At 40.6% G+C, this 27020-nt stretch overlaps 1 protein-coding gene across 13 annotated transcripts in view; it reads left to right on the forward strand.

The window, feature by feature from the left end:
- The window catches only part of LOC143209678 (choline transporter-like protein 1), a 108623-nt gene that overhangs the window by 74147 nt on the left and 7456 nt on the right, over positions 1–27020 (forward strand). For 5 of the 13 annotated variants that reach the window (XM_076425660.1, XM_076425659.1, XM_076425663.1 and 2 more), the window contains 9 exons: positions 6521–6673; positions 15382–15495; positions 15695–15843; positions 23573–23641; positions 24447–24573; positions 25491–25554; positions 25628–25736; positions 25859–25967; positions 26394–26513. In XM_076425660.1, the coding sequence (XP_076281775.1) occupies positions 6623–6673; positions 15382–15495; positions 15695–15843; positions 23573–23641; positions 24447–24573; positions 25491–25554; positions 25628–25736; positions 25859–25967; positions 26394–26513 (912 nt within the window). In that variant the 5' untranslated portion in view covers positions 6521–6622. Of the gene's footprint in view, positions 1–1481; positions 4767–6520; positions 6674–15381; positions 15496–15694; positions 15844–23572; positions 23642–24446; positions 24574–25490; positions 25555–25627; positions 25737–25858; positions 25968–26393; positions 26514–27020 lie in introns of those variants that run through there. The other 8 variants (XM_076425661.1, XM_076425664.1, XM_076425666.1 and 5 more) reach the window with 6 other exon arrangements.

Genomic DNA, 27020 nt, shown 5'->3' on the forward strand with positions numbered 1-27020 from the left:
GTTACTCCGACAACTCGGAATTTATCCATACACAACTATTCAGAAACAAAGCAATCTTGGACTACCCATCAATAAAATGCAATCCCGCAAACCCACATCAAATAAAGTATTCTACAATATTTTCCAAGTTGCACGCGCGACATCAAAGTTATCGATGCACTATTCGAGATAGCGTTTTACCAGCTTCCAGATTAATTTCGCGAATCAATTAAATCGGCAACAATTAAACGCCTTCTAGAACGCGCGATCGTTCGATTCGAAGTTGGGCGCGATCTCGGAACAGTTTCGAATTGAAAAAAGCATAAAAGAACGGAGCTGAAAACGGTTATCGCCGCGCGGGGAGATTAAATATCAAAGCTTGTGATCAACGGGCCGCTGCCTCCTAACGAGCATTCCATAATAGGAACATTTGTTTCGGGGCCGAAAACGAGGTCCGAACTTTGTTAATTTTCCTAGCGGCAGTTAGCGATCGTGATAATAAGTGTACCGTCGACGCGGTGCTCGCGTGTACACCTGTGCACAGTAGTGTAACAAGTCTGTTACACTTACATTTCCATAACTCAGCCTTATCTCTTTAATGAATCTGTGAAAATATTAAAAGGCCATCGGACATCGTGCAATACAGAAAATTTCATATTCAGTCATTTTGGTCGTACCTTCTTGTATGTAGTACAGGTGGATTGTTGAGATTCCTCTGATTAAAATGAGTACAAACACGATGTAAATCGGACTAATTTTCCAATCTAAAAACATTGAATTTAGTGTTGTTCTATGACCAACTATTTACTTTATGATAAATAGTGATTAAAATGTTTTCGACAGTGAACCTCGACCGGTCACTACCCTTAGTCACACAGAAATCAGCACTATGACACATCATTGTAGTCATTTCTTTAAGGGACTTCTATTTAAGTTCGCGCAAAAGACTGAACCAGGCTTTTTTAATAGAAACCTCAGCGCAGCTAAGATCTCGCTCTTTCGAATTTCTGTCTATCCCGAATTGCCGGACTTCCGACGAATCATACTTTGTAACGCGCTTCTCGTACTTTGTGGCCGGAGTTATAGTTAAGGAGTTCTATTAATAAACTAGTGTTTATATAACGTTTATTAACCCTCATCCGGAATACAACAGTTTCAAGTACTTATATCCAAAGGCGTCGACCATAGTAGGAAATATCTATTTTGCAATAAAGTAGTTATTTCATTGAATAGAAATTTATTTATATTGGAGCGATGTAAAGTTCCTCGTATCCAGTTATGTGGAAAGTGGTGTGCGAGTAATCGAAGGTTAAGGGTAGATTAATAGTGGAGCGGTGAGCATCGATGATAGCGGTGCGGTGAAAACAAACCAACATTCGTGACAACATTTCGACACATACTAAAGAGAAAGTACATATGTATTCTCTTTGTTTTTCTTTTCTTCGCCGCACAGCTCACCTCGCTGCTCCACTATAAACACATACATAAAAAAAAGAAAAACAAAGAAAACACATATATACTTTTTCATTAGTATGTGTCGAAATGTTGTCACGAATGTTGGTTTCTTTTCACCGCGCCGCTATCATCGATGCTCGCAGCTCCACTATAAATCCACCCTAAGACATAAGTGCACACTTTTAAGCGCCCGTCGCTACCCCCGCCGCTTCCCTGCTTCAGTTGTAGTCACTTCTTCGTGGCTACTCTATAAAAGTATGTATTCCGATTTACGTCGTGTTTGGATTCATTTTAATCGGAAGAACTTCATTTGTCCGCTGGTGCCACTTGTGGGAACGTAGAACAATAATGAATTTGAAATTTTCTTTACGGTACGTTTATCTTTAACTCGGTATCCTTTGAAGTTAGAACGCTCGGTCGATGCTTAGCGAACTGCGTATCCCTCCCAATTTCGCTCGCTATTATCTATTCCGATACGTCGTCGTCGAGCTGTGCTCGAGTAGATGCCTCGAAGAGGAACTCTGCCCTGTGACGCAATAATTCGACTTCCGGATACGAAAGTTTGCGAGTTTAAGTGAGCACCAGTGTATTACGATTACGATTACGCGGATCGTTGCGGCTTAATTCCAAGTGACACGGCCGCGCCGCGTGTTCGGCGTGGTCCGTCTATTCCACCTTTTCCCTGTCGATCCTTTCGTTCTTTCTTCGGCTCGCCTCTTATCTGGCGTACCAATAACCAGGTATGTGTGTCGCTCGATAAGTTGCATTGTTCCTGCCGGCTGGTTGCTGCTGCTCCGGTTTCATCGGTGGAAAAAGCAACTCCGGCGAAATTCGTCGCGCGAACCTTGTTTTTTTCTCTTCTTCTTCTCCTGCTGCACCAGCAGCGGCAACCGCTGCTCGTTTTCCCTTTCCCTCTCTCTCTCTCTCTCTCTCACACACTCTTTCTCTCTTTCTCCGTTTTTATTTCTGTTCGCTCGCTGATTTTTTCCCTTCTTTTTCAAATCGTCGACCACTTCGCCCGCGATCGAAGCTTAACGAGGCTATCACATTCGCTCCTGCCTTTTTTCCTATCCGAACCCGCTGTCTCTTCGACAACCACGATTCTCTGCCGTGCGAAATTTGGAAAAAAAAGAGCCGAGGTGTCCAGCCGGAAAAAGGCGAGTCGGAATTTAATCGAGGCTGCAAATCCGTTCGAGGCGATGCGCTTTCGACGCCCCTGCAAGCTGCAATCACGCGACTCCTGACGCTTTTTGTGTCGTTCGCGCGGGAAGACGGTGCTTCGGGATTTATGGTCGTGAGCGGGGGTGGCGCGATACTTTCGTTCCAGTTCTACGTCGTATTGTAACGATAAACGAAATTATGGCGCGACACGGTCGAACCGTTTCTTCCTGGAAAATTTGAATTTTTTAATCGAGTCGCTGAGCCAGCAGCGGACGAGAGTTCTGCGAGATTCCTTATTCAGATTTTTGGGCCTGCTTTCATGGATTTTTTTGCGAAATTCTGCACACACGGGACAGTCTCTTCGTAATGTTGCGAACAGCGAAGGAAAATATGCTGCGTTCGTCGAGTCTTTTTAGAACCGTTCGTATTTTTATTCTTTAAATAGCATCATGATTGAATCATGGTCGAAATTGAGCAAACAGTAAAATCGGTATTCTAGTTGGTCTACGTAAATATTCAAACAGGAAATTTACTTGTATAAAATAGAATAAGAAATTGAACAAAAATTATGACCGCAAATAAAATTCCACTTGATCCATTTCAAATCGCATTCCAAGCTACTTCATTTTACTCCATGCCACTTCAGATCAAGAGCTTCACTTTAATATTTCGCAGAAAAAAATATGCGTCATTCCGTCGCACGATCTTCGCCAACCGCCATTTCATCGTAAGAAAAATTCCGCGGCTTCCGGTTAGAGAGCTCGAAGACTAAAAGTTTTCCAGCCAGCGTAAGCTGATCTTCAATTTGAAAGGACGCGGAAATTGCGCGACGCTATGCTTGGCAAGAGATATTTTAACTTGCCGGAAAAGGAGCTGCGCATAAAACAATTGCTTCCAGTTTACAAAATTTACTGCGAGAATTGGTTCGGCCCCGTTTCACGGGAGTTGAGGGGGGCGAGTCGGTTTAGAACCTTGACAAAATCAATTTTTCTTAAAACACGCGTCTCTATGGTCTTCGGCCTGTAGCACGATAAGAAGATGAGTAAAAGTGGACGGATTTTAAATTGTTTGTTTTCTTTTTATGAAACGGTGTGTGCTGAAGATTCGCTCAAAATTTCAGGTAAATAGATCAACTAGAACTTGAAACATCGTGACAGCTGTGTCGAAAAAAAAGTATTTCAAGGTTCAACTTTAATTTTCGCAACGCTTCATTTTCGGAATTCAACACAAATTCTATTTAATAATAACTATTACAAATTTCCTTCGTCAGTAACTGTTATGAGCGATCGAAATGAAATTCTCTCATTGATAACTGTTATAAGTGATCGAAATGAATTTCTCTCAACGATAACATTTACCAACAAGAGAAACAATTTTTGTTTATACTTATAATCCTTATTTGTTAAATACTTGTTATTCCATGACTTTTTTTCTTTTTGGTTATAACAGTTAGGGTCCCTGGTGAAAAGTTAGTCAACCAGCCCCGGTCTCCCCTACCGTATCAATAAAAAATAAAAATTCCACAAGGTTTGAAAATTGATGTTAGCCTAGACATAAACGACCCGGTATGCCCGCGGAGGGTTAAGTACGACGTTGAACGGAGGGATAATAGTTCTGGTTAAAATCTCGCGTGCATGGAGGACAAAGAACCGATCCTGCGTCCCAATTACCGGCGCGTTGTTTCATAACCGCAGTCCGAACAATAATTAATCGGCGAACGAAGTTCGAAAGCGGAAATGTCCGCGTGGAAATATAATAAAATGTACGCTTCCGCGCTAGAACTGTCCGATGCTATTCGACTTTGGGTCGAAAAGGCAACACAGCCCCCGAGATATTACGTACCAGTCATTTTGCCGTGGCGTGCAGGCTTATTCGATTAATCGATCGACACTGACGTGACCCGCGACGAGGAAACAAGCGCGCGAACGAACGTGCGAGCGAACGAACGAGAGACAGCCCGGAGAAAGAGAGAGGATGTGTCTCGGGTAATATTAATGACGTCAACCCGAAAAGAGTTTTAAAAAAAAACACATTGTTTTTTCACTTGGTAAATCCAGTTTTAACGAGAGCCCCCGTGTTCGTCAATGGACGATCTGAATAGTAATTGGTCGATTGCGGATTTTATGCATTCGTAACACATACAAACGCAGCGACACGCGCAAGTGAAAACGGTGGGTGAAACTGATGATGCTTCTGTTTCACGTTTGATTTATTACAGCTCTTTCCCCCCCCCCCCCCGGTCGCGCAACATCTGCAGTAATTAGTGATTTCGAAGTTACTTGAAGTATTGCCGAGACCGGCTTCTCGCGGTGATGGTTTTATAAGTGTCAGGCTGCGGGAAAGTTTGCTAATTTTTGGGAATGTAAATTTTGGGAGATTTCCTAACATAATTAACAGCTCGTTAAAATTTCACGAATATTAACGGCGTTCTACGTTTATACATTGAGCGGAAATATTGCTTCGGTTTCGAATAATTGAACGTGTTCGTTTAATCTAGATCGATATCGAAAATGCTGAAAGAGTAAAAGGTAATCGGTTCTTCATCCGTATCGGAGCATCTTAGAAAATACAATACTTATCGACAGCGGCTAGTCGACGTAATTAACCGGGTACCGCGAACGTTGTCGATCAGATTTTAATCCGAAAATAATGAAGTTCCGTGGTTTCTCTGACCTACATCGAACAGTTTCCTTTCAGTTTGTTTATACATTATTAGTCATAATTATATTTCTGTACACCGAATGAGTTGAGTGCTTGTAAAACAGCAATTTCATTATTTCCCATTACTTTCCGTCTGTTCGACCCGACGCTCGTAAATATTCCAATCAGTTCCATAGATTTCTGTATTCCGCGGGCCGATGCGATTGTAATAATAGATAAGTTCGTAATGAGTCAAAGTAATAACAAAATGTTAACGCAATAACGAGTTAAATGCGAACACGAAATTAAACTGAGAAATTAATATCACAGCCGATACATAACGATCCACAATGTGCCAATTAATAATGATATTAACGACTTTGTCGCGATGTAATTTGCTGTGCACCTAATGAAAACGTAACCATCAATATCAATAATTATCCCGTAATGCTAGATAAGCAACTGCACACAGATAATCTGTCGTAATAGCTTAGAAGAAATCGCGACTTTGGTCAGATATTCATCTACAAACGAAAATTCTGCAGTACTGAACAGTAGTTGCTTTTTACGCAGAACAAACATTTTTGGTGTCCGTACGTTCCTCAGAAAACAATGGTAAAAGTTATTCTATTATAGTTCCAATTCATTTTCGAATTTGTACATTAATCTGATTAATTGTGTTTTATTCATGATCTGATATTTTCAATAAACATTTCGTCTACCCATAAGTAGATTGAATAAATATATTAGCAGGTTGTTCGTGGACGTGATTTATACGTGCATGCTAATTAAATTTATTGATAATTAGCGTGGTGAAATAAATTGTTCACATCAATAGAAAAATGAAATTGTTGCGCTCAGCAGAAAGTAATTCGAGCTCTAAACAAATCACAGTGGTCTTTGGCAGAAATCGGCAATTGCGCGCGGGTGGGAGGTTTAAACACGTAGTAATTAGCGTATCAGCGTTGGTTTTTGTTATCGGATGCGCATCGGCAGGTCCGAAATCGCGTGTAGCGGGAAATCGTCGCGCGTCGTTCCGCACTGTTATCGCTATCATTTTAAAAAAAGCATATGATCGTCGGCGTAGCTCGCCAGTTGACGGTAGTCGCGTTCCTTCGCGCGAACCGAAACGACCGGAGATCGACTTCGAACGAACGACGTCGGTGAAAAAGGATCGCGAAAAACGAAAGCCATAAAAATAAGACGAAGAATCTGTCGCGGTGTTTACCGCCTGTGTAGTTTCTGGTCGCTCTAAAGAACTTCCGTTTTAATTTATTCCCGGAAGCAGGCGCATCCGTGACAGCAGCGGCCGACTCCGGAGGAGGAACAGGATCAGAAGGAAAAGTTTCCCGGCTGTTCCCAAGGATTACCTTCCCCATCGTCGGGCATGGGTTGCTGCGGCTGCTCGGACGAGACCTCGTCCAAAGTGGAGCCCACGGTAAGAATTATTTTTTATGATTCCTCCTCTCTCTCTCTCTCTCTCTCTCTCTCTTTCTCCCTCTCTCTCGTCGACCCACACCCGCCGCTGAAATTTCCGCTCAAGTATTTTAATATAAAACTTCGAGCTTTGCTTGTCACGGTAAACTGAACTTGCAGCTACCGGGGGACGCAGTCAACCCCCATTTCGAGACCATCGGGTCTCCGAGTCAACCCCCCTCAGTATGCCACTCAAGTTTCGATTCAACCCCCTCCGACTCCACTCTGTTTAGAAGGGCGATTGTGTCGCTCCTTTCTCGGGGATTTTTGCAAAATCTACATTTCGAGATTTCAGCCCGATTTATTCTTATTTTTCAATTCGTTCGTCGTTTCGAATAATTACCGTCGTTTCTTGCATGCACCTTTTTACACATTTTCATTCGTCTAAATAAATTGTACACAACGCAGTTGCAAAAAAAGCTTATCTTGTTACTTTTACTTTTTCCAAGCTCCATTGATGGAACTTTCTATGAAATTTATTAGAGAATATTTTTTTCATTCGTCTAAATAGAACACAGTGATAGAATTGATGTACATTAAGGTTATTCACAGCCATTCTTTTATTTACTTTTTCACATTTACTATTACTTTCTCGAAGTTTCTCTGATGGATTCTATTTATTAATTTCAATATGGAAGGATTTCTCATGCAATTTTTTAAACAATTCGTCCGAGTGAATCGCGAATCACGGTTCCAGAATTGAAGTGCATTTAGATTATCGTTGACCATAAAGTACTGCAGGAATTGTTAATAACAAAAGAGTTTGCGTTGAAATATATTTAAGTGCACTCAGCGTTACACGAGTTTACTTAACATCACTCCGGTTTCCCCAGGAGTAGAAATTTGTTTCTCGAAATTCTACGATTTGACAGATGGCTGGTTCACCTCTTGGTAACTGAAAAATTCAAGTCGCTCGCCTGGCTGTTTACGGACCTACCTTTTGTCATTCTCAAACGAGTTCGTTTGTCACGTAGATTTATTTATGCACCAGAAATCGTAGAATTTGCGAAACTGAAACGTGCTTTACTACAAGAAGTATCGAAACTCTCGATATCAATTGTAGGAACTAATGCCGTGTTTACTCTAACAAAAACATGTCGACTGTCTGGTGAAGTATCGACACATCGATGACCTTAAAACAAATAGGGTTGCATTAAAGAATAAAATAACATTGCACCTCTGGCGGGTGCATCGGTGCATCCCCATAAAAAATAATGTCATAGGAGGTTGGGACGTACATAGTATGACGTATGATTTTGTTCCTCTATCATTTGGTTCCAATTTTACTTAAATAAGAGTTTCAAATAGTTATCTTCAGAACCGTTTCAGAAACCCTGCTTAAAACTGAATTTCTATCCATTCGTATTTCGTAGGTGTGATAATTTTATTCGTGGCCCTCGCAATTCATTAAAAATATTTTCAATTGCAATCACTTAATCATCACCAGACTGCGGATCTTCACGCATTTATGAAGAAATTGATTCGGCGAAATATAAAACAGTAAAAGATTTAGATAATTCAACAATGTCGTTAATGAAAGTCGTAATTCAAAGTCGTTAAGGAATGAAATCAATTTTTATGTTATTTCTGCTTCTCACAATCAATGCAGAACATTTTTATTTTTCATAAAGATCCGCAGTCTAATCATCACATTGATGGAGGATGGATTTTGATTGAAAGAAAATGAACGTGGGGATTCGATTCAACAAGATTCAGTCAGTTCGTTTATCTTTCATTGCAAATATTATCGTCGCGCACATCTCTGTGAAACAAACCAGCAACAGACACTGCATTAGCTAATACCGAGTATAATTTCTTACTTAGCAAGTAAGATTTATGAAGTCGTGGTGCGCTATCTCCTACGAAGTTGTTGCAGCCACTTTTGCAACTGTCTGTTCCAGATACTGGTGGATTTTTAAACTAGTTGCCGCGATATATTTATGTGCATCTTATCTTTAATCGTGTCTACACACAGGAAGAAACAATACCTGACTGTCCCCCAGGAAATTTATCAGCTGATAAGTTGAGCGCATTCTCGAGCACATTAGACTCTAAAAGCCGTGAACAAAGGCTGACTACAGATGCTCATTCCAGGCGTTTCGAAATATAATCACGGAGGGGGATGATTCTAAACTGGTTTGGGAAGTGGTGCGCCTAAGGGAACGCATTTCCGGCCCAGTGGGTCCGTTATTTCTCTAATTACATTATTTTATGACTATAATTGTCAATTCGAACTAGTCAAAGGCATTACAGTTCAGCTGGAAGCATTTGTTACAGTCGCGTGCTTGCGAAGACACACAACCTATTAGACATTTCCAACGCTTAGTTACAGAATTAGATAAATTGACAACGGGGATTTTATGCATTTATGACAAAAATGAATAGGCGTACTTTAAAACAGTAAAGACACTAGAAGAATTTTAAAATACTGTTATATTATTTTCAATCCATTTCATTCCAGTCCTATTTCGCTCCAGATTGTTGGAATTCAGCTAGAAAATTTTTATTTTGCATAAAGATCCGCTGTCTAATAATAATAATATCTTTGTTCTGCTTAATGGCTCCGAAATAGTGGTCTAAGAAAAAAAGGAGAGAAATGAGTTTATTAGTTACTTCACATCACATTATTTTAAACTAAATCTACTGATAAATAATGACTAGACAGCGGATCTGTATGCAAAATAAGAATGTTTTACCTGATTCGCAACAAACTGGAGTGAAATAGAAATTCTTATTCTCTTTCTTAATATGCTTTTAGGTCGACAATAATATAACAGTATTTTGAAATTCTTCTAATGTTTCTACTGTTTTAAATTACACCTACTCATTTTCGGCATAAAATGCATAAAATCCGCTGTCTAATGATGACACAACAGCGCAATAACAACGGTGTTACTCTGGCATAATCTTCGTTCGTAATTTCCTGTCCAAAATAAAACATTAGGTACACAATTACTATTTTAATACCGACTGATTACGAGAGCCATGAATTCATTTACACAATGGGCAAAATAAGAAATATTCGCTGTTCGCCATTATCAGAAATAATAGCGCTGGGTAGCAAGGCTCCAAGTTCTGCCGACAGCAATAGTCATCGGGACGACTAATTTCAGTCTTGTCTACAACTTTTTTCATTTAAAGCGAAAGAGTCTGTCGCCGACAAATACGAAATGAAATTCTTCGTTTGTGTTGTTCCTCGTTTAGGCGTGTACCGATTGAAACTCGTCACTGTGTTAACAACAAATAAAATTCGAAATGAAAATCCCATTTAAGTGTCTCCTATAATTACGTTTCTCAACTATCTCTCTCTCTCTCTCTCCCTCTAGTAGCGTGATTTTAAAAATATAATTAACTAGAACTGCTATCCTCCATCGGTAAGATCGAGTTCCTAGCACCGAATGTATTTATGGGATTGCACATGTTTGTGAATGGTGTATTTCGGGAGTCTACGATCATGGAACACTATGAAACGCACATAAGCCGTTCCACGGAACGAGAAAGCTACTATAAAAATGGGTTTAAGGATTGGAATCAATAGGAAGCGCTTATGCGAGCGTGTAGTGCGATAGCACACCTTTTATCCCTGCAATTTCTCCGGTTGTAAAGACACAGAGATTGTTCGGTTGATGGTATCAGAACGAAGCGAGCTAAATTGTACTTCGATTATAATAAAAACTGAAATATCTTCCTCGAGTAAAAATGATTTATACTAACAATAAGATCGATGAAGAGCAGAAGAACTTAACACAATTAAAATCTGAGAATAATCCAGATGCTTCGCAACCAAGATCATTCGCAAAGAAAAGAAAGTAATTCGGAACAGAGAGCGGCGCACATCGTCGATTCTTTCGGTCGTGCTCCGAGCTAATGCGATTAATAATTAGCATTAAGCTCGACACATTTTCCTCGGCGCGGCGAGGTCGAGATCTTCGGCGTCCACGCTCTAAAAATGTCTCGATGAACAGTTTAATAAAGCATTCGATTTAATTGGCAGTTAACGCGATTTGGATCATGGGATATTCGCCGAGCCCGTGCCTGGTCGTATCGATTGTCGGGCCGGTTTCGATTAAAATTTAATATCGTCTCGTTGTCGGCGCTTACTTTCGTTTCGGATGTAGACGAGGAGACGCTATAATTACGAGCGTCGAGCAACGTATGGTATTCACTCCGTTCATTTAAGGAGGCAGCCAGCAGTTGTCTCCGAACCCGACTAAAACGTCCAATTAATACCGAAGTTCATTACCGCGCAACGAGCGTCGCAGACTCCGCTAACCCGTCGTTTATCCACTGAATCAGCTCCAACCCCCAAACCTCTTCCTCCATAAGCCGATCTTCTGGTCACGTGACTACACACGCCGGAATATTGGTCGCTCAAGGCCATTTGCCTGATTGTGAATCATGCTATAGCCAGCTCCTATCCCCCCTCCCACTCTTCTATGCTAACATCTTGTCTCCTATCCGAACGACCCGCCAAGAGTCGATGTTCCCCGGTGATTAAGAGAGAATCGAAGAATTTCCATCCTGGAATTTCATTTCGATCCCGATCCGACTGAAATTATAAAGACTAATACCCTACCATCGATCCGTTCTCACTAGCAGGTGATTTAAATGATGGATCTTCGATGCTACTACAACGCTCAAAAGATATATGTAGGTCCAGGTTTTCTGCAGGAATTCCCGAGTTCCTGTCCCTGCTGATGGGCAAGTTTACGGAGTCTGTCTATTTCAATTTCGCGCGGACATAACTGCTGAAAAGTTTTGAATAATGTTAAGTTACAAGGTGGTGACAGCTCAAAGCCATCGGCATTACTTTGTTCTTGGAAGACGCATAGCTGTGGTTTTGCAGTTTGTAACGAGGATTGTTGTGCAACGCGATATTCACGGAAAAAAGAACGTACTTTTTAGAATTTTAGATCTGCAATGGCTACTACCACCGAAAATCAAATTCTTATTTTATATTCTACTTTCTTAAAATTCCTCTAGAAAAATCGCGATTTGCATTTAAACATCCACAGTCTAATAGTTACCATTAACAAATGCTATACCCAAGTAATTTATCTAACGTCACATTCAAAGAAAGACGACAAAGAGTATGATCGGATATAATATAATTTTTCTCTCAATACGTATATCTTATCCAACGCAGCTCTTTCTTCCTGTTCTTATCATTAATGAGTGTTTGATAGTTATTAATGAGTCATTCATTTTCCGATTGTTCCGCCAAGACGATGAAGAGTATGATCGAATATAATATAATTTCTTCTCTCAATACATATAGGTTGTCAATCGCAACTCTTTCTTTCTGTTCTTATCATTAATGAATGTTTGATAGTTATTAATGAGTTGTTAATCTTTCGATTATTGCGCCATATAAAAAAGTGGCAATATAGTCTTACGTTGTGTTAGTGGTTGGAACAGTTACATTTCACATCCTTCCTAGATTACGATGCGGTATGATCGAAGAAATATGTTATCGCTTACAAGCGGATATTTCGTGTTTTTCATAGAACGTGCCTTTCCTCTGACTGCAAGATTGTCCCGTATAGAACAGTATTTTCTAATGGTAAAAGATCAACATTCCCCCACACTGGTACACTACGATAAAGTACTTCAGAATCTGGATGGTATCACTGTGCTCTCATTTTTACACTTCCATTACAACAGACAGATTACGAATTTGCATGTGCAAAATGAAAATAGTCAACACCAACTACAAGAATAATAAAATGCATTTCTTCCATTAAGAATTTGACTACGCAGAAAATGAAATGATTCTAATGTGTCTCGACAACTTGGTATTTCGCCTATTTTTGTAACAAACGCACAAAATTCGCAGTCTACTCGTGACTGTCTATGAAAACCACGCGACACCGGCAGCAGATGTATGCGGAATGAATTTTGCCTTTAAAAGCAAACGTAGCGACGCGACGCGACGCCACGACGAAATCTAGAGCAACAATCGGAAGGAGTGTTTAATCGCGTGTATCGAATATTTTTCAGGGAATTCAATGTTTGAACGTTCCCTATGGGACCTTCCCGTTAATAATATAATTCATTGTTCTCCGATAACCGGCCACGGCCAATTTGTGGGGCACGCGGCCGCAAGGACGCGCTGAATTTAAACTATTATATTACCATCCTATTAAGAAAACAGTGGGTGAAACCGGAGCCTCTCGCAGCCGTTTACCATGGCAATTAGTGTCCTTCGGTTGTCGAAACGCGTTCCAACCCTTAAATGGGTCGAAAGCATCGTGCTGTACTTTTCTACGATACTTTTGAAAACCGCGATTAGAAATTCGATTTTTCTTTGCACCTTGGTGCGTGCAGCGAACGCACGAAAGATTCGCGCTGATAATGATGTGATCAATAGTACGGAATGGCGTGCTTTTAATAAGCCCGAGAGGAATTTAATTATGCCCGGACGCTAATGCAAGGTCACCGTCAAAGAATCTAATTAATTTAGGGTGGCGGCTGCACACGGTCTGAGTTCTAACAGGGTTACAAGTTTCCCTGTGTCGGTGAAACGTCGCAGGATTCGCTAAAAGCATTAGCTCCGCCCGATTTCACAGGTTTGAAAATTTACTGGAACGCCGACCGCAAACGATAGATTTCGCCTTTTCTTTTGTTCTTCTTCGTTTTCGCTCTCTTTTCTTTTCGGAGACTAACGTGACAACGATACGCACGTTGGAAAATCGAGACACAGGTCGTTGGGTCAGCGATCGACAAATTTTTCCGGGGCCAGAATTAAATTTCTCATGCATGGGCGCACGTGTCCAGAACCGGTGCTCGACGAAAATGATAAGATTACACGTGAAATGCAACTGTTTCTACCGTTCGCGATCAAACGGCATTCGGCTTTTACAGAATTTTCGCCGTCGATGAAACTGCGAACCCACGAGAGCCGAACCGTTATTGTAAAGATTCGGACACGTTTGTTTACTGTAGCAAGATCTTCTGCTAAAAATTCCACTCTCTGTTTCCGGATACTTTAAACCCCGAATTTAAACGAAATTCATATGAACCAAAGACACCATTCATTATTCGACAAAACATGACAATAGACAGCTGCACTGTGCCTTGGATAACCAGAAATTTTTCCTTTTTCTCATGTAATCCTGTAAATTTTAACGAGAAAATGCGGAAAATGCAAGTTTCAATCCTAGGAGATCGGTGGTGCAAAAGTTATGAGTGTTTAAACTTAAGCGATTTTCAGTAGACAAAAATTTCTGGTTTCCGCGCTGTATTTAGTAAGGCCCCGTATAATCTGAATTATTCGTGATTTTTAAACGGCTCTGAATTATTTGAGATAAGCATGAAGATCCAAACGACACATAAATAGTGGGATAAATGAAATAGAAAAATCGAAGAACCGTGTATCAGAAATCTGGGAAACAACTCTGAAGATGGTGAGAGATAAATTGAAGGAGAAAGTTCAGACAGGAACATTGATAATGCTTCGTGCGACTAGTACGACTTGTATATAAAAACGATTACATTAAGTTTTCAAGTACCAGAATGTTTACGGACGGCAGTGTGTTTGTTTAAAATGTGAGAGCGTACCGAGATGAAAGTGTAAAATTACGGATCTCTTGCGGAACACTATTTTTGAGGAAGCGTATGAAGGTTAATTTCGCAGAAAATGCTCGGAACAGCTTGCTCCGAGAGAAATCCACTGAATACTTATATAAATGGGAATGCATTATACAGAATGATTGACTGAGTAAGGAGCCACGATAAAGTTTCAAATTCCCAGGCAATAAATTTTCCCTCCCGCTGCGCGAGAAGTATTTCTTATAACTCACTTAAGCCCTTCGTAAAGAAAACAATTCTCTGTTTAGCGCCCGGTTCCGAAACTTTGTCTTCGCGGAATTGGAACGAGCATAAACATTTCTGGCCTGCTTACTAATAACTTCTTACCAGGCTGCGGATTTTACGAATTTCCAATAAATTCGTCGGTGGAAAAACGCTGTAAAGCTACCGGAACGTCTCCCAGCCAAGGAACACGTAATTTTTATTCGTCACGTTAGAAAACCCTAACGGGAAGAACCACAACCGGAGGATTGCTACTAACCCCGCTAATCCTCTGAAAATTAGCATTCTCGTCTAAGTCGGCGAGGAATCCGCGTTTACCTCTGAATTTCGTCGGGAGTGAATACCGCTCACGTTTTAACGCTTCGTTACTCGGGTGAGAAATGTGTACATACAAGGAACGCGTAAAATGAACAAATTAAAACCTTCTAAATATTCGAACTGCAAATAATAGGAGGTCTATCTTTAATTGCTTATTTCCTTGCAGCTTGCGAAATATCTAGCGGTGCTTACCGCAGCCCGGAGCCTGAGCAACGAAGAGTTAATATTACGTTAAAGAACTGCGACTGGAATAAGCGAAAAATTACCAGCGCGATCAAGGGGTTGACGCCCGGCGAACGAGGGGTGGCTTTAATTCGGTCGCTCGCCAGCAGATATCACTGACGACTTTCGCGGAGGGAGAGAGCGAGAGAGAGATAGATAGATATATATGTATATATAGAGCGAGAGAGTGAGAGAGGAGTGAAAGATAGAAAAAAAAAATAAGCGAAGGCTGACGCGACGTTAATAAATGGAGGTGCGCGGTATTTTTCGAGAAATACGTTCTTTCCAGCAACGATTTTCCATATTTATCCGTTTCAGACGCCAGAAAACCAGGGCACGCCGACCAGACACTCGGAGCAGGTTTTCGTCACAGATCGATCCTGTACAGACATCGTGGCTTTGATCGTTCTGATCGCTCTCGCAGTCGGTTACGTACGTCTAGCACTGCCTCTTCTTCTACTTCTTCGATTTTCCTTTTTCTTCCTCGGGCCAGCTCTCTTCGGGGCTGGTTTTTACCCCGCTCCCGTCCCGATTCACTCTGTTCCCCCTCGCTATGTATTTCACCATCGCGGATACGCTCCGCGAGACGCAGCACGAATATACATATTTCCCGTTTCTGCTTCCGGCGCAGGGCTATCTGGTGAGCAACGCGGTGAAGAAAGGGGACATCTACCGCGTTATAAATGGCTACGATGACTGCGCAAACGTTTGCGGACGCAACACACCCGCCGAAACTAATCCCGAATTTAGTTGCAAGGGTAAAGACATGACGAGCGAACGGTAAGCATCATTTCTCCTCTGGCTGCACGCATGCACACCTCCCTCTTCTTTTCTCTGACAAACCCCCGTCGTCAAGGAACGGCCCGTAAACCCGTGAACCCCGGGGTTTCGGGGCCGAGTTTCGAGCCGGCAGCCCCGGAAATTCGCTGGAAAATGTTAAAGGCTGAGTAATTAGCTCGCTCGGATTCGTTGATGGAACTTTAATTCGTCCTGGGCTCATGAATTTCCACCGACGCGATTGACGACCTGCCTCGCCGCACCTCGCCTCGCCGCGCCTCGCCTCGCCGCGCGCGCGTAAGCTCCTCTGCTGACCCCGTTGCGGACCCTTCGTTTTTGCTGATCAGTAGCCCGGCTAATTTTTAGACGGGTTCTTTAACCTTCCGTGCCACGCATTCGCGTTTCGCAGAGCTAATAATTCCCCACGAACAGCATAAAGCTCCTCTGTGATGCGAACCCTTTTTGCGGTCAACGGGGGCGGACATGTTTCACGATTTCCTCGCGGCCGTGAACTGATGAATACGTGTAAGTACTTGCCATTCTCTTTTTAAGCGATTTACTTCCTCGAAATACGGGTCGATCCTTCCGTTAAATTCTGCTCGTAATAGCTGGTAATTTCAGTTTGATGTGAACATACAGTGTTCTGGGTGCAAAAGGAACGTAAACCTTCAGCCATCTGAGAGTTAACACGTTCCAGGACATTAACACACTTGGTTTGTATTAGGTTGGTTACTTCTGTTGCATTTGAAAGAAAACATTTGAATCAATTTATACAAAATATACTATATGTATGTTTAATATTAATAATAATGATAATTGCTGTTTCCCAATCACTCACTAGAGACTGCGGATCTTTATGCATTTATGGCTTATAAAAATTTTCAAAACAATGCTGGACTATTAAAAATTCCACAGAATTTAGTACGATTTTGATTTATTTTGGATCTGCAAATGCTATTACCAATGAAAATAGAATTCTATTTGGTACTTTCTTAAAATTTGTCCATAAAAATTGGAAAATGTATAAACATCCCTAGTCAACATATTCACAAGCGAAATTACCTGTTTATTTCAAATACGATAGAACTTTCCCTCGAAGCTAATACATTCAGTTTTCCTGTCGTCATTTTTCCATTGTACCCGGATTGCAAAATACAATTAAAGCAATCATTGTATTTCGTGGAAGCATTTATTCGCGGACATTTCGAAAATCAAGTCTAATGAGGATGGGTTTCGACACAATTTTTGCATATCGAATGTAATTTGTGTGTGATATTTTGAAATCTGCGACTGTTTGTTGATTCGTATACAATTGTTTCCATTCGTTTCGGTGGTTTTATTTTTTTCGATGGAACGTTTATTAACGCGGTTACTATAAACGAAGCATTTCGCGCCAGGATAAATTGCAATAATTTTAATCTCCTTATCGGAGAGCCGTGAAATTCCCGTTTCGCTCTAGCGAGTTATTCCGCGTTTCTTTCGGTGTTGTTTTAATTGATTTCATTGCGGATGGCGTTTCATTAATTATTCCACTCGTCGGTGGAAGTGAAATCGAATCATTGTGTCTAGAGCGGCCATGTTGACGCAAACCGGTGTTCGGGCTATCTAATTCTTGTTTCTTTCGGTTAGATCAATACCACTTCTCTCTGCGCAGACAATTTCGTGTTTTCTTCTCTGCTTGCAATCGAACAACTATTTACAGACACACCACGAATAATTAAAGCAAGCTATCGCTAAAGGGTTGATTTTTACCAAGAATTACAATCGTTCTTGGTTATAATTTTCTGTGTTGTTGTTTTGTACATGTACTTTATATTTACTACAACACACAATGCATATACATACACAGTCTTTTTAAACAAGTTTCTGGTCGAGTTATAAGGGAGTCTACTGTAGCCAAATCGAAAAATTGTCGAGAATAAAAATTGTCTGCATTGATTGCAAAAGACAGAGGCTAATCAAAAACGTTTTTCAATTTCGATTTTGTTGATTATCGATGTACCGCGACTGGAAACTACATAGACATGTAATAAATGCATTGTAACTTCATTCTTCTAAGAAATCATGAACGACAGAAATGTTCTAATCAGCGCAACCGAATAAATGAATAAAATCCGCAGTCTAATCATCGGGTATTTGTATCCGGTGCGATAAAAAGATCAACGTTGATCAGAAACTAGATTCGAAAATACATGAAATAAAATTGGATAAAGAACACTCCCCTCGCGTTAATTAAAAGGAAGAATTGCATTAAATGTTACACCGCACGCATTCCGGAGTTCTCGAGTGACAAATTGTTCAAAGAAGAGTTTCACAATTTTCCGCGCTCGTCCTATAAAAGATAACAGAATCAATGGAAGAATAATAATCACGCTTCGCTCGTCGAAAGAAAATAAAACCGCGTGGAGCCGAGGTACATAAACACAATAAAATTCGAACGAACTGGTTGCGCGGCCGAATATTCGCCGAGCAAACCCGCTAAATTGTAAATCGTTCACGGTCTGAATGTTAGAGTTCAATTTACCACATTTTCCTTCCGCGCTAACACAAAAGAGTTTCTCGTCGGATATCAATGGGAGCGGTTCTATTTATTTAGATGAAAATATTTCCGCGAATTCACGTAAACAGAATAACGACGGCATTTTCGCCGACTTCGCCGGTGCTTCGCCTGAATTTTAAGTTTCCTACGTTTTCTCCTCGCGCCGCGCCGCGCCGCCGCCGCCGCTTCGTACCGCCACGCTCGACTTCGTTCCGCGCGCCGCCCGCCGAGCCGCGCCGTTCGAAACGTGTCGGTAAAAAGTTCAGCGTCGAACTTTCCCCGTGTATCCAGTTACCCCGGCAAAAATATTCGCTGAATAAATTTGTTAGTGCGCGCTAATCCTTTGCGGTCGAACCTCGGCATAAAATTTTCGCGGCGCGCAGCCCCCCGCGGCCCTTTAGAAATTATTCGGTCGTTCGGAAAGACATTTCGTTTTTCATTGCTTCCCCTTTGTCACATTACCTACTTAACCTTATCTTAAATCGCAAAATCGTGATATATCTTCATAATTTCCTGCCTTGTAGTGCTTCCGAATCTTTTAAGCATTTCTTTGTCATCGCTTTTGATTTTTCATTACCGCGAGGGTAAAAATGCAGTGCACGAAAGAAAACGTTGTGTGCTTGTCTACGGAAAGGATGCACCAACGGATTATCATTTTTTTTCGCTCTTTTCAAAATTGTTCTATACGATGCAAATTTCATTTCAAATAAAGTCGTAAAAAGTACATTAACTGCATGTTTTGTTAATAAAAACACAGAAATAAAAGATCATAGAACAAAATGTTATGAAACTTATTCTAATTCTAAATATAGTATACGAAATTGACTGTCCGAACGACGTAATAGATTGCAGCGGCCTGTCTTCGGCTAAATGAAAAAATCCGCGGATCCGCAACGATCATCTCGCAATTTCATCGTTAATTTTCCGCGGGGCCGAGCGTTATCAGCGCGGAAACAATTTTCCATGGTTGTACTAACCGGATCTTGTAGGAAATTTTCGGCTGTTCTTCCACCGTGCTTCATTCCCCCACTTCTACCTCTACTCCCTTCTCTCTCTCTCTCTTTGAAAACGTGTCTGTAGATTCTCTCTCCGGCCTTTGAAACCCGGATGAAATTATTCGCCAAACAAAGTTGCTGCCGCGCTAATCCTTTCAGGCGGACGCGCAGAATTCGCTCTGGAAAATATACTTACGGCAGCAACTTAGGCGGCACCGCTTTCTAACGGACTTCAGTTTTACACAGTTTTTGCGATACACCCGCGTCCGAGGAACACGTAAAGCTGCACCGTGGTAGCCGCGGTAAAGCGAAACTTTATTTAACCAACAGCGTTTGATAAATAGAAATATAACAATAACAACGTTTCGGGAGATATCCAGTTATTTATCTAGGGGTCGTTCCGTGGAAACTTACCCTGTACAAATGCGCTGGACAAACAACGCCCGGCAAATAACGAAAGCTTTTCCACCGAGAACGGCCTAGATTGCTTGCTGATCGATTATCCTTCGATCGATTCGCGGGAGAAATTAACACTTCACCTGACGAGGATATCTTCAACCCTTTCCGGGCCGAAGTGTTACCTTTTCTTTTATCTCAGAGTCTGATACAATACCGTACGAGTCAATTATAGTCCTGTAACAATTTAGCGGGTTGTGATATGCAAGTACGATCGGTTTAATATCTTTTTCCATTTGTTTAAAATGTAGAAAATTACAATCGGCCGTTTTAATCGCAGTTGCGCATATTTGTGTCACAATTAAATCGTACAGAATATATTTATATTTGCTTCCGAATATATTTTTGTTGCAACTCAATAAAACATTGGGAGATATTGATCCGTAGACTGCGTATTTTATGCATTTGTGGCCTGTATACGTGAGAAACAAGAGGGTAATATTATTAGAAGAATTTAACACGTTGATCGCCCAGCGTAATTCGGCTAAGTTTCCCGCGGGGCCCAAATCCGACCGTCCGGTACACAGAACGTAAACAGAGCGAAAACCGGGAAATTCATGTTGTATATATCCTATATATAATATCCTGTTTTTAATTAACTCGAACAAGAAGAACGTCACCCATATTTGGGTGACGGGGCCCCCACGGAAGCATACCCGTCACCCAGACATGGGTGACGCGACGATCAACGTGTTAAAGATATTTTTATATTATAGTCAAGCCTGTTTTTGTGCAGTCTTTCTCTATGCGATTTGTTTTGTGCGATTTTTTTATGCGGTATATGAATATCAGATCAGATCAGCAGGATATCTCGGAAGACGTTGTCGTTATCAAAAAAGTATTCCTACAAAAGTTGTTTGGTATGACGGGTTACATTGCGTAGTATTAATTGTTTTCTTGTGGGTGGAGTGGTGGTGGACATTTCAAGGTCACCTCGATTTTTTTTAATGTCCTATTTTACCACGTTTTTATTAGCTCGCTTTCTTGTCTGTCTGTCTGTTTGTCTGTCTGTTTGTTCGGTACAAATTTTGCAATTGATTTTATTATACCATAGATCGATAGAGTATCAAATTCTTAGTATAATAGTATAATAGCGTCATATGTGCTAAACCTAAATAGTTAACGAGATATTATCGAAAAAATGTTCTTTCTTCTTTGGATAATATCTCGTTAACTATTAGGTTTAGGACATATGGAGGTCAACACTTTTACACTCAGAATTTGATACTCTATCGATCTATGGTATAAAAAATAGGACATTTCATTAAAAAAAATCAAGGTGACCTTGAAATTTCCTCCACCATTCCACCCACCAGAAAACAATTAATACTACGTAATGTAGCCCGTCACACCAAACAACTTTTGTAGGAACACTTTTTGATAACGACAACGCGCGCGTCTTCCGAGATATCCTGCTGATCCTGCTGAATTATGTACGTTTTGAAAATTTCTCCATGTTTAAAATGAGAAATTAAAATTTTTTAAAATGTTTCCATGTGTAATTTAATTATTTATTTTGTTTGGAAAGTACTTTCTCGCTATTTCGTAAAGCTTTGACATATTTTCTAAGTTATATGTTTTTTATGCGATCCCTCTCCACCGCATAAAAAAAAATTTCTTTGATATGTTGTGAAAAATTATTTGTTATTAGCTATTTATCGAGTTTGTGAATATTTATTTTGTGCAGTTTGTTTTTTGCGGTCTCTATCTACCTCACAAAAACAGGTTTGATTGTATTTTTTTTAACCTTGTTGGAAAATCGTTATTCTTATTTGTAAACCATTGAAAGAAAAATTGCGTGAAATGTGGATGTATAATTCGCGGTGTGGGGTAACCAGCAATATTGAACACGCTAATTTATATACCAATCAATTATATCAGTCGATCAATCAATTATCGAACATTAAATATCAGACACGTCAATTTAATTATTATAAATATTACAATCGAATATCAGAAACTTTTTCGTTGATAGACGTGTAAATTGGATCAATTAAAAATGAAAGGAAATGTTTAAAATGTACAGATATGAAGATGAAATGCTGCTGACTCACAATGCGGATATTGTGCATGTATTGTCGATTCGGTAGTTCGGAACTCAGTGTGGTAAATATTTGAATACATTTGAATGAGGTTTCCATTTTATATCGATACTGACAGCAGCCTCAATGGAAGATGAAATTCTCCTTCCAGTTAAAAAATTATATCGGCACAGAACTCTCTGCAATATACTCATCGCGATGTATTTTATTCAAAGCGGAGTTTCAAAGACGAGCATCCATCAATTCGCCGAGTAATAAACTAAAAATAAAAACGCCTTACTCTAAATTTGATGAAAACTGTAGGCAGAACTAGCAATATACAGCATAGAATTTCCAGCCAAACAGCGTCACACGTGGAATAAAATTGCACCAGGAACAAAAGTGGAAATTAGTCGCATTATGGCGGTGCACAGTGGTCCGGATCGAGAAATTCAGTGACATTTTATTATAACTTTTGAACAATTACAGATATTCCAATGAAATGTTCACTAAAAATATTTGAAAAATAGCCATTATTAAGTGTAGATAATTAAATATTTTTTTAAGTTGTTAACCAACATTTTTTAATTGATTTTCATTTACATTTTTTATTAAGAACGAAATTGTTTAAATATAATTTTACAAACTATTCTTTATTTTCCAAATATGTATTTTATATTTATATTTCGGACATGTAACGTTTTATGGATGAATTGGAATATAATGAAACATAAAATATATAGATTCGAGATGAACGAAGAGATATTGAGACGAAATTTAGAATCAAGAATATATTAATGTTAATTTTTACAAATAGGTTAAAGAAAAAATCATAATAATTTTATTTTAATGTATGTTTTTATTTTATGCATTTATGACAAAAATGAGTAGGTGTAATTTAAAACAGTAAAAACATTAGAAGAACTCTAAAAAAAAAAACTATTATATTATTTCCAACATATTAAACATATTAATAGATAGAAAATAAACACCTGTTTCACTTCAGTTTTTTCCAAAACATTTTACATAAAGATCCGCTGTCTATTGATTAGATATCGACACGAGCAAATTCATTTTAGGCGAAATGTGAATTTCTCGATTCGGACCACTGTGCGGTGGGTGGATAACAATTCTTCTGGATTCACCATTCGGAAGTAGGCTTGTAAAAATGAATGATCCGCGACCCAGTTCCGTTGGTACGGTGCGTGGTTTTGTTGGTTGGTTCGCGTCGTCGTGAACTAACGCGGCCCCATAAACACCGTGTCCTCATAAAATCTGTTAACCTGTTAATATCGCAGTTCCAACGTGGGAACAATAGCCCCCGATATTTTACACGGCGATAATGAATGAAACAAGTGCGCGGGCCAATGAAAGCTTGTCCGCCGATTAATATTTCGTTAAAGCAGTTCGCGGCAGCGACGCGCGGATGTTCGCCAAATTACGAAATCGCGAGGGAGGACGATGCTACGCGACGCCGCGCGACGGTCGGAGAAGTTGAGTGCAGAGGGCACCGGCACTCGATTAAAACTAAAAACCTCCACGGAAAACTTACGCCGGGTCGCGCGAGAAATAATGCGCGTAATTGCCGTTAATGTTCCATATAAATTCTCCGAACCGGACGGCGAACACTTTTCCGGCGGATTTTCCAATTCCGACCGACACTTTCCGCGGCCGCGGGTTCATTAACACCCGCCCGCTCATTAATAATTCATTTCCCCCAGGTATCTGCTGATGACCGTGGACTCGAATGGGGTGAAGTCACGCAGATGCGTGGCCAACTGCACCGATCAGTTAGTATTGCATAATGCACAAGTTTTCGCTAAACGACCGGCTGCGAGGCCCATGGCTACCACCAGCCGCAGTGGTCGCGTACGCAGCCGCCCCTCGTTCTCGAGTCGTTTGCTTGAAAAATTGTAACCCGCCGCCGACAATCGATTTTAAATCGGCCGGCCGAACGGGTTTTCATCGGTCAGAATCGAACCGTTTTTTGACACGCTCGCAGAGAGACCGGCAGATTGTTTTTTGCCCGGTGAATTGTTGTCGCCTCGCGATCAATTAACGCGACTGTGCGCCGCGCCGCCCGGGCTTGAAATTTTTAACTTCGGGAAGCTCCGGTTACGCGGACCTTCGGTTCACCTATCAGTTTAATATCATCGTAAAGCTTTTATCTATACATAGTAGATCATTCAGAAAATTCTGTTCTTGAAATTAGTGAAATTATTAACAGCTATACATTCATACATAAATGATTAAGAGAAATACATTCATATTTAACTTCTGTGTCTTACAATTCACTTTTAATTCATAGTCCATGTTCTTTTAACCCTTATGTAGCCAACCAAAGTGTATAGTTTATTTAAAACCTTTTGTATTTAACATATTTCCACAAATTCTCGCTTTAAGACTATAAATTATTGTAATATAGTAGCGAGCAAAGAATAGACATTCGGAGAGAGAAAATTTGTAATTTTTTTTAAAGGAGTATTAACAAGTTGTTGAAAGGTATGCAGTAAATGGGTACCCAGTTGGCTACACAAGGGTTTTTCGCATCAGCATCCAGAATGTCCCCGAAATGATTTATTCCGCTTGCAACAGGGTATTATTCCTGAATCGATGCGTGCCGAAGCAAGTGACCGACTCGACGAGCTCCGTGATCAAGAAACTCGGTTTGGAAAATTTCTACAAGGTCGGTAGCAACATTTTCAGTAAAAGTCGAATACAAGTACGTATCGTGACCGTGTTTCAACCTAGATGTTTTGTGCTTAACCATCTCGGTGTGATCATTGGTTGCTAAATAATGGTAGCAGTGATCGAGGGGTAGCAACCCTTAGTCAGTTAGTAGGGTGTGGTCAAATTTATTCGAGAGACTCGTAAGGAATTTCGTATTTCGTTTGATTGATTGGAACAGCTCTGAGAGAAGTCTGTTAGTCGAAATAAATTGCTGTTTCATCCTAATAAAGAATAATTGGAATGTTCGAGCAATTTGTCGCGAATTAATGCGATAAGTGCAATATTTCACTCGATTTCAATTGGCCACTATCCTACGATTCACGTAGTATTATAATTAATTCCTCCCTTCATCGAAGGGTTGAAGAGGTAAGCCAGAATCTTGAAGAATATTGCAAAACTGAGTAAATTGTTATCGACTTTCGTTTATTCAAGCAGTCGATCGTACGTTTAGTAAAAACAGAACCGTCACATTAAGTCGATTTACAGCGGAAGGGACCGCAGCAAAAGGGAATTAACGTTAAACCATTTAACCCCCAACTGTTAGGGTGGAGTTAATTAAACCTCGATCAGGCGAGTGGGTGGGCCACATGCTACTCATCCGACTAAACGTGTGACTATATTACTATATCCGCATTGTTGCCTAGCTCAACATTTCAGAGATTTAAACAACGTAGTAACTTTTGTTTGTCGTCGAACCCCATACTTATTGCGTTCTGTTCAAAGTTCACCGGTTGAATGCGAATTGCACGAAGCTTCAGATAAATTATGCGCTTGAACGATCGAAAACATCACGGCGAGATAGCCTGTTAATCTCTCAGTAGACTGTTAATCTCACCTTAATCGAAAAAATTCGCTCGCCCTCAACCCCTCTCTGTCGCGTGTTTATGAGAAACTGTGGAAATATTTCAGGAAGCTTCGAGGGATCTGACTGTCGCCTGGCGGGAATTGGTCTACCTGCTGCTTATAGCGTTAGGTATGCGTTTCGAGCACGGCCCCGTAATCTCCGATCGACATTCTTATCATTTTTTCACTCGAATGACTTTCAGCTATCTCGCTCGGTATCTTAATTGCGTTCCGGTATATGGTGCAGTGGGTCATTTACATTGTCTTAATCGGCGCCATTCTCGCCTGTATCGGTGGCTCGGCGTACCTCTGGTAAGCGCATCCCTTTGTAACGAGATTTATCTAGACACGATAGACCGCGTGACCGACAATATAGCCGCACTACGTTTCCCCATCTTTCGGTTACTCTATCATCCGCCATTATGTTTCTTTAGGTTCGCATGGAGCATCGAGAAGAAGGCGGTCGAAGCGCACGAAGTACTCGAGGAGGATTCTAGCCAAACGGCTTACTTCGTCTACGCAATAGCTTTGTCTACCGTCACTGTAAGAATCATTCTTGCTCTCAGATACACACTATGATTACACTCTCGAATCACAAAAATATTAGAAAACAATTTGAAATTGAAGCAACGTAAATATGACAAGGCAATTCCGGTGCAATGAGGTGAATTAATTCAGCACGACTTAATTGGCCCACCCCCTGTATAAGTAAAACAGTGTACGGGTGATTATGAAAGTAGTTCAGAGTTTTGCGAAACAGTTTATTTAGTTGGATTTTTCACTCGGACCACTTCCATAATTACCACGACTTAGAGGAGCTGCCTGCGAGCTGTGGTTGCAGCAAAGTTAATGCCCCGTTCACAGACGTTTCACCGGAAACTAGCAGCGCTTAAGCTCCGCTAGATTCAAGAAACTACCGAAATCTCGGCAGCGGCGAAAGTTCCGCGTACACAGTGTCACGATTTGCAGGTCGTCACGCTTCTGATCGTTCTGGTAATGCGAAAAAGAATCGCCCTCGTGATGCAGCTGTTTCGCGAGGCAGGGAAAGCGGTCTATGCGATGCCGGCTCTGCTTCTTCAACCGATATACGTAAGTTATATTCGTATTATATTCGTAAGTTATATTCGTGTACGTAAGTAATATGGGACGACAGCGCGATAACGTGTCTCGTGAAAGTGTGCTGGTCACTCGACTGCGTTTACAACATTTAGCATATGAAATCATCTGTAGTATTCGAATCAATATCCAGGGGGGTCGTAAAATCGTGTTGGCGAAAGTAGAAAATGATCTGGGCCATCCTGTATGGTGAATATGAATTGATTTGCAGCGTGAAACTTTTATATTAAGACGAACTATGTACAGATATAAAAAAAGTAATACAGTAAATCCTCGACTTACGCGGATTCTTAGAAGCGAATCAGGAAACTGTGTTTTGCTTGTGTACAGCGGAGGCATTCAACTATTTATGAGTGATCAATAGACTGCGGATTTTTATGCATTTATGCAGAAATTGGCCAGGCGGAATATAAACCAGTGAAAAATTAGAAAAATCTAAAAATAGTGTTATGTTCTTTTCAGTTGTAAAAACTTATTAGG

The sequence above is a fragment of the Lasioglossum baleicum genome, chromosome 6 (genome assembly GCF_051020765.1).
Source record: "Lasioglossum baleicum chromosome 6, iyLasBale1, whole genome shotgun sequence".
NCBI lineage: Eukaryota > Metazoa > Arthropoda > Insecta > Hymenoptera > Halictidae > Lasioglossum > Lasioglossum baleicum.